At 47.8% G+C, this 13707-nt stretch overlaps 1 protein-coding gene across 1 annotated transcript in view; it reads left to right on the plus strand.

The window, feature by feature from the left end:
* Positions 1–491: 491 nt before the first annotated feature.
* The window catches only part of CLSTN3 (calsyntenin 3), a 34768-nt gene continuing 21552 nt past the window's right edge, over positions 492–13707 (plus strand). The window contains exons 1-3 of the mRNA XM_081844913.1: positions 492–772; positions 8509–8631; positions 12152–12347. Coding sequence (XP_081701039.1) covers positions 700–772; positions 8509–8631; positions 12152–12347 — 392 coding nt within the window. The 5' untranslated portion in view covers positions 492–699. The remainder of the gene's footprint in view (positions 773–8508; positions 8632–12151; positions 12348–13707) is intronic.

A 13707-nucleotide genomic window follows, 5' to 3' on the forward strand; every position in this document is an offset into this window, starting at 1 on the left:
GAGTCTCCTCCAGCACCATAATTCAAAAGCATCCATTCTTCGGCGATCATCCTTCTTTATGGTCCAGCTCTCACTTCCATACATCACTACTGGGAAAACCAGAGCTTGAACTATACGGACCTTTGTTGGCAAGTACAAATTTAATAAATAACGCAAGCTATTTGTAGGCCGCTTTCTCTCTCCGCAGCTCAGTGCCAACTATGGAGCGGAGAAACCGGGGAGGATGAGCTAGGACGCCCCAACTCGACCAAAGTCCCTTCTAAAGTTCCCAGCCCAGCAGCCTCGACAGCCCGCGGCGCGCGCGCAGGAACCCGCCTCCCTGATTCCCCAGGGAGAAAAAAAACCCGGGACCCTCCCCCTTCGCCCCCCGCCCAACCTTGGTCCCCTCCCTCTCCTGCAGCACCTGGCTCCGGAGCCCCTCGCATTGGCTGCTAGCGCCCATCAATCAGCGTCGGGCGCTGCTGACATCATGCTGCAGTACAGGGGCTGGGCTGGCTGGGCTGGGCTGGGCAGTGAAGGCAGCGCCAAGCAGCGAGCCGGAGCTGTCCTCGGTCTCCAGCCTGCGCTCGGTGCCCCTGCCAAGCGAGCGCCTCCTGGACAGCCGGCGCCTGGAGGTGGGGTGGGAGCAGGCGCCAGGCGACCGCGAAGCCCCCTCTGCCAGCGGCCGGAGCGCGCGTCCCGCTGGGGTGGTCGTCCAAGATGGGCAGGGGGCAGCCCCTGGCCGCGCTCCCCCTGGTCCTGCTCGTCCTCGCCTGCGCCCTCGGCAACAAAGGTGAGCGCGCGAGAGAGGGCGTGGGAGCGGGGAAGCTCCTCGACGGCGGGCCAGCAAGTGCCAGGGCTCCCCAAGGAGGAGGAAGAGGGCAGGTGGGTGGGTGGGTGGGTGGTTTGCGCCCTCCGCCCGCGCCTCCCCGATCCTAGCCAGCCATCTGGTCCGACCGGGCGCGCAGCTGTTACGCTGGCTCCACTTCCATCCGTCCATCCCTGGGGCTGCGGGGTGTGTGTGTGTGTGTGTGTGTGTGCGTGCGCAGAGACGGAGCTGGGCACCAACTACAGAGGTTCCCCTCGCCGCCCTCTCGGGGCCCAGCCCAGCCAGCCATCGCCCCTTCGCCGCTGCTGGCTCTCCGTCTTCCCACCTGCTCGCTCCCCCTGCAGCTTCAAGTCCTTTCCTGCTGCCCCCACTTGTGCGCCTCTCCTGTTTATCTGCCACCCACCCACCCACCTCCCTCCTTCCCTTGCCTATCCATTGGCACACGCCCAGCCCATGTTTTCCAGCCCGTATCGATTCAAAACGCGATGGGGCTTCTTCTTCAGCTGCCCCCTCTTCTGTGGCTGTTTGCCCATGGCCCCGATGGATGCGCCTCTTCTGCTTCTCTGTTCAGCACCCAAGCCAGCCTCCCCATCTCTCCCCGGGTTGCCTCTTCACAGCCTTAGGTCCTAGTTTGTTCGCCTGTCTGTCGGATTAATTATGGAGAAATCTATAATCTATTTGAGGAGGGTGGGGAGAGAGAGCGGGGGGGGGGCGGGAGCGGGGGGGGGCGGGAGCTGCAGAGCTAAACCGGGAGCTGCAGAACACGGTGCAACAGCTTCAGCATTCGAGGCACGGACCCTGGAAACACGCAGACACGCATCTGTGTGTGTGAGAAAGAGGGAGAGAGATTGCAAGATCTGTGGTCGTGGGCACCAGCAGCACGAGAGAAAGTCTCCTTGGGGGGTAGAAAGGTGTGCGAAACTCAGGAAAGGGGAAAAGGCAGAACCTAAACATTTGCGGGTGGGATGAAGGAGATTCTTTGCCATCGCCTGCAGCAGAAGGAAGGATGGAGAGTGCGAAGGAGACTTCTGTTTTCACTGCTCTCCTGCCTCAAACCTTGTGTGTGTGTGTGAAAGAGGAAGGTGGGGGGAGCTCTGCAGCAGCATTGGGATTCAGCATGCCTGTTGGTTTTGCAGATCAAGTGGAATAGATATTCTTGCTCTCCCTGATACCCGATTCTGAGCACACGATGCAGCCACTGGTGCCTGACTTGGCCTCTTCATTGGGATTTCTCAGGGAGGTTCAGAATCCGCCCAACTCCCCAACTGGAAAAGGAAAAAGGGGGGGAAAGGCTCTTCTGAAGAAATCATCAAGGGCTCTTCAAGTGGCAGACGGGAAAAGTAAAGGCTTTATTCCTCTGCTACCTTGCTTGTTACCCCAGCAACAGGGGTATCTTGCCCAGCAGCAAATTCCTGTTTTCCATTGGTGGGGTGGCGGCAAGGGGCAATATATGGGGATTCAGAACAGGGAGATTGGAATGAGTGTGTTGCGTTATAAGGTATGCAGGATTGTGGCAAGTCACACAAGCAAGAAATAGCAGCATACCAGCAAGAAAGGGGAAATAGTAGGTGTTCTGCTGGGTTTTTAAGTATGACAACCTTGAAATCAATTTGGTGAGATGAATATCCTACCTTGCAGACCCCCTGTGGCTTCCTTCCCCCATTTTCCCAACCCCCAGTCTGCCCCCCCATTCCTTCCCAGGTTTTGCACATCTATTCTTCCTCAGAGTTGCAGGCTGCTGTTCCACTGGGGGACAATAACAACACCCACCAAAGCTCCGTAGTCCCCAAAGGCAGCTTTTCAAGGCATTTTTTTCAATAGCGCCTTCTGGTATGGAATGCTAGACATGCACGAGAATATAAGTGCAAAAGAACTGCCTTGCTGGATCAAGACCATCCAAGTCCAGCAATGGCGAACAAGATGCCTCTAGAGTCTATTTATTTCCCATTGTTGGGAGTAGAGCCTAGTCAGCAGCTCCCAAACAGAGCATAGTGATAGCCTCTCTCTCTCTCTCTCTCTCTCTCTCTCTCTCTCTCTCTCTCTCCCTCTCCCTCTTGTGTGTTTTGCCCTCAGCATCTGGTACTCAAAGGCACACTCAAAGCTACCATCACCACTGATGTGATAGACCTAACCTTATCCTGCTGAATTTGTCCAATGCCATATGCAGGGGCTCCTAGGGGCCGTCCCCTCCATGGTTGTTATTTTTTGAGGAGGCCAGGGCCCCTCAGTGTTCAGAGGGTGTCCTTGTGATGTCAACATCACACGCAACATCAGGACATCATGTATGGCCCCCTCAATCAACTTGAGAAGATGGCACCTCTGTCCCAGGCTGTTCAAAAGCTGTCAAACAGGGCTGTCCCAATGCATTTTGCTGCCTGAGGCAAAGGACTATATGGCTCTCCCCTCCTTTGGTTCCATGTAACAAAACTGGACAGGCAACTGACTCTTGCTCCGACACGGGTGATGCGGCAGCAGCTTCTGTCCTACCTGAGGGCAGCAGGCTGGCTTGCTAGGTCTCTGGCGCGCAGAGATCTGTCGTCCCAACACCTTGCTGGCATCCACCACACCCCCAGCATCTGCTGCCTGAGGCAGCTGCCTCCCTCTGCCTTATGGTAGGGCCGATCCGGTCATCAAAGCTAATGGCTATCACCACACCACATCTTGTAATGAATTCTGTAAGGAAGGGTGTTCTTGTCTTGAACACACGGCAAATCGTGTTCACTGGAGCTCTCCAGTTCAGGTGTTATTATGACAGAGTGGATTTTCTCCTATCTATTCTTCTCTCCACCCTGCTCAGCACCCCTGGAATTGGCATGGACCCATAGACTGGTTTTCACTTGCAGGCAGTGCACCATGGGAGACCCTCAGGAGATACGGAGCCATCAGTGGACTTGCATCTGGACCACACTCAGGTCCTGGCTCCATTTGCATGGACTGCTTGCTCCACATGGCAGCTGTGTACATGTCTGCACCCCTTTTTGTTACTCTGGTGGTGCATTTTTGAGTGCTGTGGTCATTGCACAAATGGTAGCAGCTGTAGATACAGCATCTGGCTTGGAGGTCACACAGATAGCTCTCTAACGTAAGGATGGCCTTGATGCCTGGCGTGTGGACTGGCCTAAGACGTTTTGTTGGAAAATCCAAATGGCATTTTCTTTCTTTCTTTGAATACATTTTATTAGGATTTATAAAGAAAAATGCAAAACTTAGTATCAAATATATATATTTTTGTCCAAAACTAAAATATTGATCTAAATACAATAGAAACACAGGAGGAGAGAGAGAGAAAGAAAAGCAGGAAAAATAGAAAGAGAGAGGAAAAAGAAGAAGAAGAAATAAACTAGATTAAAATAAAGAGAGAGAAATAAAGCTCCGCTAATTAACACCGACTCCACTCTGCCAGGAAGATCACCTTCATAAGTTTCATGCTTTAGTGCGGCAACAACTCTTCATTTCAGGGAGGTTTAAGCAGATGAATTTATCACTGGATTGTGTCCAGTGGGTCAGGCGTATCAGCCCCCCACTCTGGAAAAGAGGCAAAATTCTTTTTTCTGAATCAATGTCTCAAAATGGCATCCTTCTGAGGCACCCTTGTGGAAATCCTCAGCAAGCATAAATGGGCTTAGGGTTGACCCGTGAACTTTCACTGCCCGAGGCGAAGGACAAAACAATGCCCCTCCCATGTCCAAGTACAGAATCCAAGTGGCAGAGCAGCAGAATCGGATTTCAACACTGGCAAGAGAACTGTATTTTCCCACCACACCTTGGGGGCAGTTGGCTAGCTTAGAGATGTGCTGGCCCTCCAGCATCTGCAGCCTGAGGCGGTTGCCGCATTTTGTCTAATGGCAGGGCTGGCCCTGAATAAAAACCCAGAGTATTAGGGTCACCACTAATGCCAGTTTCACACCCTAAGGCTATGAGGTGGTTCACTGCAGGAACTGGGGAAATTCCCTAAAGGTAGATGCTTTTGAGACGTTGGGCTTGTCCATACTGGAAACAAACTGTGGACCCCTTCCCTGTGATGTTCCGGACATTTCCACCTTGAAATGCAGGTTTTTTCCAACTGGGATTGAAAACCCCCACATTTAAATAGGGAAAGGTCTGGACAACACTGGGATGAGGAGGACATCTTGTAGATGCCCCTACATCAGTGGAGAGACAGGCTGATGCAAATCCACGTTTTGCTCCAGCGTGAATATCTGAATATCTTCCCAAGGGCTTTAGCGTTGCTCAGTTGTGAATGGACAGAGCCCTGTTGCCTCCGTGAGGGATGAGCTGGGTGAGCTGGGGGTCGCAACTAGGCTATTGTGATCTAATCCCAGAGACCCAGTTTTATCAGGGATTGGTTGGTGGGGAGGGAGCATGTTAATTTATAGCAATTCTCCCTTTCTTTGCATTCTCTCTTCACCCCCACCTTCCTCTTGTTTTCCCTGCCCTGGAGGTTGTGTGATAAAGATTAATTTGCTATTTCTGGGCCTGTGACATTTTTCAGAGCCTCCTGCCGGCTGCTGCCTCAATGTTGAGTCTGGACCGGATCCAGCCAACGGGATTAGCGCTTTGGGCAACAAGGAGGGGCCAAGGGGAATATGGCACATGCCAGGGCAGAGCAAGGGATATTGGGACGGGGTGGGTGATGCATGGAGAAAGCTGAGCTGAGGCTATTTCAAGGGAATGTCTTAAGGCCTCAGACGTGAATGATGAAAACCTGCTTTTCTCCTTGGGGGTCTTAGGCATAACCCTTTAGTCCTCATTTCCAATCAAAACAAGCTAAGGGCGACTGCATTTGCTCTCACACACCCTTCCCTCAATGTTACTCTGGCTTTTCCTTCTATCCTGTTGTCTGCTGTTGAGACCCAGAAGTTGTAAGGTCCTTGCGGGTGGGGATCTGACGGTCTGCTTATGAAATTATTGGTTGCATGTGAAATGTATCGATAGCACTGCTTAGAATGACAGTGATTATTTGCGCCTGCTAGAGAGTTGTCGAAGGTTCTATTTTTAAGCTTCTTATTGTGTCAAAGCAAACAGATGGGTTTCGGGGGGTTTTTATAGATAGCTTTCCGTCGTTCCACAATCATTTTCTCTGAATTCAGTGCTAAAATTCTCCAGCTTCCACATCCTCAACCCCATCAAATAAATGTCAAACCATGAGATTTACGAGATTTCAGGATACTTTATTATTATTATTATTATGTTACATCGTGAGATGCTTTGAGTAAGGATCTTTCTGGGCAGAATGTTGTTGGTATTGTTGGTTTGTGTGTGTATGTAGAGATAAAAGGATTAAACAAACAAAAAACATTGTCTAGCTGCTGAGAAAGGTTGAGGAATTGCCCGGTCAAATATTGACAAATCATGATCAACTGTTTCTAAAGCTTTTGACATTATGATAACAATATAAAACCAACCAGTAGGTTTGATACTGACATTAATAATCACTTTTTAAAAAATTCCAAAAACAGACCCCTGCTTTTGTAAAATAATGTTGTTAATGTAAAAAAAAAATGCTGCGAATTATTTATTTTTATTACATATTTTATTTTACCCTTTGTGCAAGGAGCTCAGGGCAACATGCATAACTCTCCGCCAAGGTTTATTCTCACAACAACCCTGTTAAGTAGGTCAGGCTGAGAGTTCGTGATTGGCTCAGCTTCATCCTAGGGAGCTTCAAGGCCACTCAGCCCCTTCGGCAATGTCATCTATCTATATCTATCTATCATCTATCTATCTATCTATCTATCTATCTATCTATCTATCTATCACATTTATCTCCCACTTTTTCCCTCTAAGGCAGTGGTTCTCAACCTGCGGGTCCCCAGATGTTGTTGGACTACAACCCCCATCATCCCTGAGCTCTGGCCTTGCTAGCTAGTGGTGATGGGAGTTGTAGTTCAACAACATCTGGGGACCTAAGGAGCTCAAAGTGGTGCACACAGAGAGCCAGTGTGGTGTAGTGGTTAAGAGCAGTAGTCTCGTAATCTGGTGAACCGGGTTCGATTCCCCGCTCCTCCACCTGCAGCTGCTGGGTGACCTTGGGCCAGTCACACTTCTCTGAAGTCTCTCAGCCTCACTCACCTCACAGAGTGTTTGTTGTGGGGAAGGAAGGGAAAGGAGAATGTTAGCCGCTTTGAGACTCCTTTGGGTAGTGATAAAGCGGGATATCAAATCCAAACTCTTCTTCTTCTCCCCACATCAACCCTGTGAGGTAAGTTAGGCTGAGAGGCAGTAACCGGCCCAAGGTCACCCAATGATCTTCATGGCCAAGTGGGGATTTGAACCCTGGACTCACAGGTCCTAGTTTGGCACTTTGGCCATTGATGAAATGTCTCCCTGCTTGGAGACACCGCAAGCATGGCAGGCAGCCATTGGAAGAAGCTGTGCTACGCCTCTCAGTTTGCCTCTGACTGCTGCAGGGCGAGGGGACCTTGCTAACACATAGAATCATAGATTTGTCGAGTTGCAAGGGACCCTGAGGAACATCAAGTCCAAGCCCGTGCAATGCAGGAATATACAGCTATCCCCTCAGATTGAGGATCAAACCTGCAACTTGGCATTACCAGCATCATGCTCGAACTATCTGAGCTATCTGCGCACTTGACACTATGATAAACTAAAAACAGCAAGGATCCAGACAGTGGCATTCTTGGAAATATTTAACAATATTTGATCAGCCAACTGCTGAACGTGCCGACATTAATCCCGAGTCCCTAAATCCAATTAAAGCTAGTTATATCTTCATTTGCAATTAATTTGCATCCCGTTGCTTTCAACGGAATGCTCATCCCAATCCCATCCTTGTTTTCTCAGAAGTAAGTCAAACTGTTTCAGTGGAACATATTACGTTTAATATAGATGGGATTGCACTCCCAGCCATTCATAACCTAAGCTGATTTTTGTATTTATTTTTTTGGGGGGGGAGGTATTGGGTTCCCCTTAAGTATTTTCTCTAATTTTGTGAAAAGTAGAACTGTATCCTAAGGAAAAGACTTGGAAAATCTTTATTGAAAAAAAATCCTGCATTAAGCTAGAAGTGTCCAGGGGACAAATTGCTTGAGATAGCTTCTCTGCCATTTGGTCTCATCTTATTTTATATACAAAAGCTGTGGCTCAGAAACGCAGAGTACTACAGGACTATGTGACTGTCTGGATTTACTACAGTCCAAGGCTATTTTTTTTATCTTCCTTTTTGAAATAAAAATTTGCAGTTGTTCTGATTTAGATCATGGAGCCCTTTGTAATCAAAGAGCACACATCCTGGTACGTTTTATTATTGACTCAGTAAATCATATATCCAGTGCTTTTTTTTCTGCAGAGACGCAGGGATATGCATACCCCTAAACATCCATTTACTGTATTTATTTCCTCCGATTTGAACTATAAAATGGTGATTTTCCTGAGTCAAAATGCTAGTACCTCTAAACATTTTTTTAAAAAAGACACAGCTTATAGCTGTATCCTATACTTGGCAATTGTGACAACCTGACCTTTATTTAAAGGGGGGGAAAAACCACCCTCCTTTATTTCTTGTTCTTATTAAAATTCAATAAAAAAATTTGTTGGGAAAATATAATTGAAAGAAAGGTACAAGGAGGATGCAGGGCTGCCGGCAAGGTGTGTGGGAAAACATGAACGTGAACTCGTGCATATACCTGAATGGTTTTATTCCTGCTTACCACCCTTTTTACGCTCCCAAATTTCCCCAGCCAACAAGCACAAGCCATGGATCGAGGCTGAATATCAGGGCATCGTCATGGAGAACGACAACACAGTCCTGCTGAACCCCCCGCTCTTTGCTCTGGACAAAGATGCTCCGTTGCGCTACGCAGGTATGTGGCTGAGAGGAAGACGTGTGGGAGGAAGGTACAAAAGCAGGACCACGGCATTCTTAGATAATGTTTCTGTGCAGCCTTAGCTGCAGTGAGAGACTTTGTAGTGGTAGCGCTGAGTACAGTGCATAAAGGCATCATAACTTGCAAGTCGCTAGCATATGTTTGCTTTGAATTTATTTAATTCGATCCACACTGTTTAAATTACAATTGTAGTATTTATTTATTTTTAAGTGGATGTCAGTTATCCAAGTGTTTTTGTATTCACTGGCTGGATGGTGGAAACAGATTTATAAGAAATTTTCAATATATTTGTATAGAGCCAAACTGGATGTGACTTTAAGACGAAGAGTCACCCTTGCATGGTTTCTTGTTTGTTAACTAAATAGCAGCGGCTGGAGGGCCAGCTCCAGACTTGTATTGCATCTTGGGGAGAGAGGAGATTTAACCCTTTGTCCCCACTTAATAGCCTCATCTGGATTCCACTTCCTTTCCCCACTCTGGTGGCTCTTAGTTAGTTCACCCAAAGCTTACATGCATGCAGGAACCAGTCATGTGTTTAACACAATGTCTATCTTGACCCTAAAAGATCCATACTGAGGGCTGGATCCAGACTATGCTCCTCGTGCAGCAATTTATACTCTCTCGGTGCTTTCAAAGAGCTTGTCTTTTGCGTGCGGAAGGAGTGCCAGAAGGGTAGCAGGAGAATCTTGCCTATGGAGCAGCAAGTAGGGTGGTGAAAGGCAAATGAGGACAGGGATTTTTCACCTTTCAGAGTTTTATAGGAGAGGGAATTTTTATTCCTGCTTCTGTACTTCTGTGAAAGGGACAAGACCTGTTTAGCGTACAGCCACCCATGTTTGCCAGACCTCAGGATTTGACGCAAGGTTTCAGGGGTTTAGCTTCATCTGCAAAATCTCTTGCAGAATGACCGACTGACTCTGGGCTTTACTGGGCAGGCATTGCTCCTGAAATCTTAAGGTCCACATTCGTACCATGCATTTAAACCAGGCATAGGCAAACTCTGCCCTCCAGATGTTTTGAGACTACAATTTCCATTATCCCTGACCACTGGTCCTGTTAGCTAGGGATGATGGGAGTTGTAGTCCCAAAACATCTGGAGGGCCGAGTTTGCCTATGCCTTATTTAAACAGATATGATACCACTTTGAACAGTCGTGACTTCCTCCAAAGAGTGCTGGGAGCTCTTGGTGAGAATTGTTAGCATAACCATACAGTCTTCAACAGGCTTCCTCAACCTCGGCCCTCCAGGTGGTTTTTGGCCTACAACTCCCATGATCCCTAGCTAGCAGGACCAGTGGTCAGGGAGGATGGGAGCAGTAGTCTCAAAACATCTGGAAGGCCGAGGTTGAGGAAGCTTGGTCTTCAGGGTTGCTGTGAAGAGGGATTGGTTACTAAACCACTCTGAGAATTGTAGCTCAGGGGTTGAGGGAATAAGGGTCTCCCAACATAGAATTGCAGTGTTGGAAGGGACCACAAGGTCGTTCAACCATTGCTAGTGTGTCCTTTCTTCTAGCAGATCAAGTTAACCAGGTGACAGCAAAAACTGCAAAAGTTTCCTCAGCGGCAATTAGAATAAGATCTATTATTTGATTATTGCTGTAAACCTCCAGAATGTATTTTTTGTATAGTTGAAGTTTTTACCTCTATCTTCAGTTACACTGTATTTTATTTTATTGCTACGGCTAGTGGCTGAAGCAAATAAAGATTCTGATGATGAAGTCCAACCATCTGCAATGCAGGAATCTTTTGCCCAAAGTGGGGCTCAAACCCACAACCCTGAGATTCAGAATCTCCTGCTCTACCAGCTGAACAGTCCCTGAGAGTTAAATGGTATATAAATTGTTTAGATAAAACAATAATAAAATCAAAATTAAATTACACACATGGGTAAGCATTGCGCATAATAGGTTTCCCGGCTATTACCAGCAAGAGCTTCTCTGCTGAGGAGCTTCTGTCCTCAGAGGAGCTGTTTCCCACGGGTCAGGCTGAGGAGGATCTGCAGTCCCAGATGAAGCTAGACTGCAGGACCTGGCAGGAATTAGACAGAGTGTGCTGTTGAAGCCCAAAGCCAGGATCTCAGATGGTGCACTGTGGAAGCCAGAGACAAAAGTTTGATTAGCCAGCAGAACCTCAGTCAGATAAGCAGTCACCTGGGTGTAGCTATCAACTTTTCCCTTTTCTTGTGAGGAATCCTATTCGGAATAAGGGAATTTCCCTTAAGAAAAGGGAAATGTTGACAGCTATGCACCTTGGGTGTTGGGTTGACAGTGATCTGGATCCCACTGAGGGCTGAAACAGACTTCCAGGGAGAAGGAGGGAGTGTGTTTGAGGTCCTATCTCCTCAGGAGAGATATCTTCTCAATTAAAGGGTCTGCACTTAGTTCCTGAGGAATGCCCTCTGCTAGGGCTGTGATCCTGCTGCCTTTGGAATGGATAAAGGCAGGATCTGCAGAAATGAGGGAGTTTCAAAAGAAGGATAAGTGGGGTCACAAATTTCAGTGCTACGCCAAAATTTGGCACACCCCGCCTAGTGTGACAGTGCTCCCCTAAATCCGCCTCTGCAGGGATTGTCAGGGTTGGGCAAAGAAACCTCTCTGGCAGTGGGAAATGGAGGGCATCCCGTGCTTCTTTCACTTTCTCATATGTGGAGGTCTCTGGTAGAGGGACTGTGTCCTGCGATGATCCTGGCAGAGGGTCATAACCACAGTCCAGGAACAGTATGGGCAGATGGCAACCCAGTCTTGGTAAGGAGCAGTGCCAGAATTATGGGAATGTGTGTGGTTCCCCCTCACAGGACACCAAGCGGAGGGGGTGCAAAATGATGGTGGTGATAGAAATAATACCTACATTTATATGAGTAAACTGTACTAAACATAATTACTCTGAAAATAAGAAAAATTTAGGGGGCGCCAAATTTTGTCCTTGCTCAGCGCATCGTATTACCAAAGTCCGCCCCTGTAGATACTTGGCTTTCCAGTCTAGCCTACCAACGAATGAAACACCAACAGAAATATTTTCTCAGTGGTGTTGGGGAAAATGATGGCAATTGACTCCATACAAGCAGATTGCTAGATGCAGCAGATGCCCCATGGATGCCGTTTCAGATGGTTCCCGTTCGGCAGCCATTTTGTGTGAGCTGGATCTTTGTGGTCTGGCCTAAGATGTTGTGATTGTCTGTGGCAGGAAATCCCGAGTGGTATTCTCCCAGCCCCACTGAGGGGAACCCCACAAAAAGCACTTCCCTTCATTTCAGTGGGTCTTGAATAGTAGAATTTCCTTTCAGATTCAGATCTCGTAGTTGTCCACTTGGCTGACCTTAATGGCATCCAGAACTTTCTGCTGTGGCAACTGCCTCATGCCCATGTGGGGAGCATGCGCGGTGCAATGGAATGGTGGATGGTTGGCCAGCAGGAAAACGGAAATATTTGCCTCTGAGATAAGCTCTTTCTTCACATTTCCATTTTTCCTATTTCTGCTTCATACTTCTGGCAAACCAGGGGAGATCTGTGGATTCCGGATCCATGGGGCAGGAGTGCCTTTCGAAGCTGTGATCCTGGACAAAGCCACAGGTGAAGGATTGATCCGGGCCAAAGAGCCGGTGGACTGTGAAGCTCACAAGGAACACACCTTCACCATCCAGGCTTATGACTGTGGAGAAGGACCTGATGGTGCCAACACCAAAAAGTCCCACAAGTAAGACTGAATATTTGTTTTCCTTTTCATCTGGCGAGATTTTTAGGGAGCTATCGCATGGGATAGTGTCCTCAACTGAGCCCCTTCCCCACAGAAATACTGTTCATTTTTGGAAATGTGAAATAATCTATGTCAGATGGCTGTGGAATGTTTGAAAGTATATAGTAGAGGCAATGTTTCTTTTGAAAATAAATAAATAAATCTGGCATTACTTTGGTGGTCCTTCTGCTGTCAGTACAGCGGTACCTTGGTACTCGACCAAATCGGCTCCCGAATGCCGCAAACCCAGAAGTGAGTGTTCCAGTTTGTGAATGTTTTTCGGAAGCCGAACGTCCTCCGTGGCTTACGGTTGACTGCAGGAAGCTCCTGCAGTCAATCGAAAGCTGTGCCTTGGTTTTTGAACAGTTTTGGGAGTTAAACGGACTCCCGGAATGGATTAAGTTCAAGAACCAAGGTACCACTGTACATTTCATAAATACGGACACTGTAGGACACACCACACAAGCTGTTGTAGGTTTCTTTGATATTTTTACCACTGCCACTTTTTCTTGCCTTCTGCCTCACAGCTACTGCCCAAGTACTGAAAGGGGCAGTTTTAGAACCCCCTCTCTTCCCCATACTTTTATTTTTGTGGTCCCTAGGAAGTCTCATATTCTCATTCTGAAGTGTAGTTTGCACTTTTGGGGACACTCCTTGGCAGCAGTACCGAACTGACCCAGGATTTAAATTTGAGCCACATATTACCACTAAAGCTGGGCTGTTACCGCTACCCCTGACCCTGATTGGCAGGAACAATTAGCTGGTGAAGGCAGTCCAGCAGCCACTTGAAGTGAGGGAAGGGTGTTTGTTTTTGTCAGAGAAAGGCAGAAAAAGAAACACTGCCATCCATTTCATGCCTACAGATAAAACATCCCTTCTGTTGAAAATTCTTAGAATTGGACAACTTTTTGAAGCAGGAATTTTGGGGGTGGCAGTATTAACGTTAAAGATGAGGCCCCCCCCCCCAAAAAAAGTCTTGCCATCACCTCAGAGTCAGGTTGCATTCTTGAAACAGAATGTCCTGTGGGGAAAAGGCGAATGGTCTTAATTCAGTATCATTTCCTGTGGGGCATTCTGTCCCTGCGACACAGCTAGATTGTTGAGGGTAGCCAAGCTATTACTTTGAAGCAGTGGCAACACTTTTCTAAGAAAACTTTTCATCTTTAAAGCTTAGACTACCAACTTGAACATGCATAGATTTTCCCTCATCCCAAAAGATTAATCCGCATAGAGGGAGTTCACCTCTGCGAAAACATACAGCAGCAACTATGGCAACTCAGTCCTGGAAACAGCCACCATTGAGGTGTATTGCCCAAAATGA

The sequence above is a fragment of the Podarcis erhardii genome (genome assembly GCF_964252035.2).
Source record: "Podarcis erhardii genome assembly, chromosome: 17".
Classification (NCBI taxonomy): domain Eukaryota; kingdom Metazoa; phylum Chordata; class Lepidosauria; order Squamata; family Lacertidae; genus Podarcis; species Podarcis erhardii.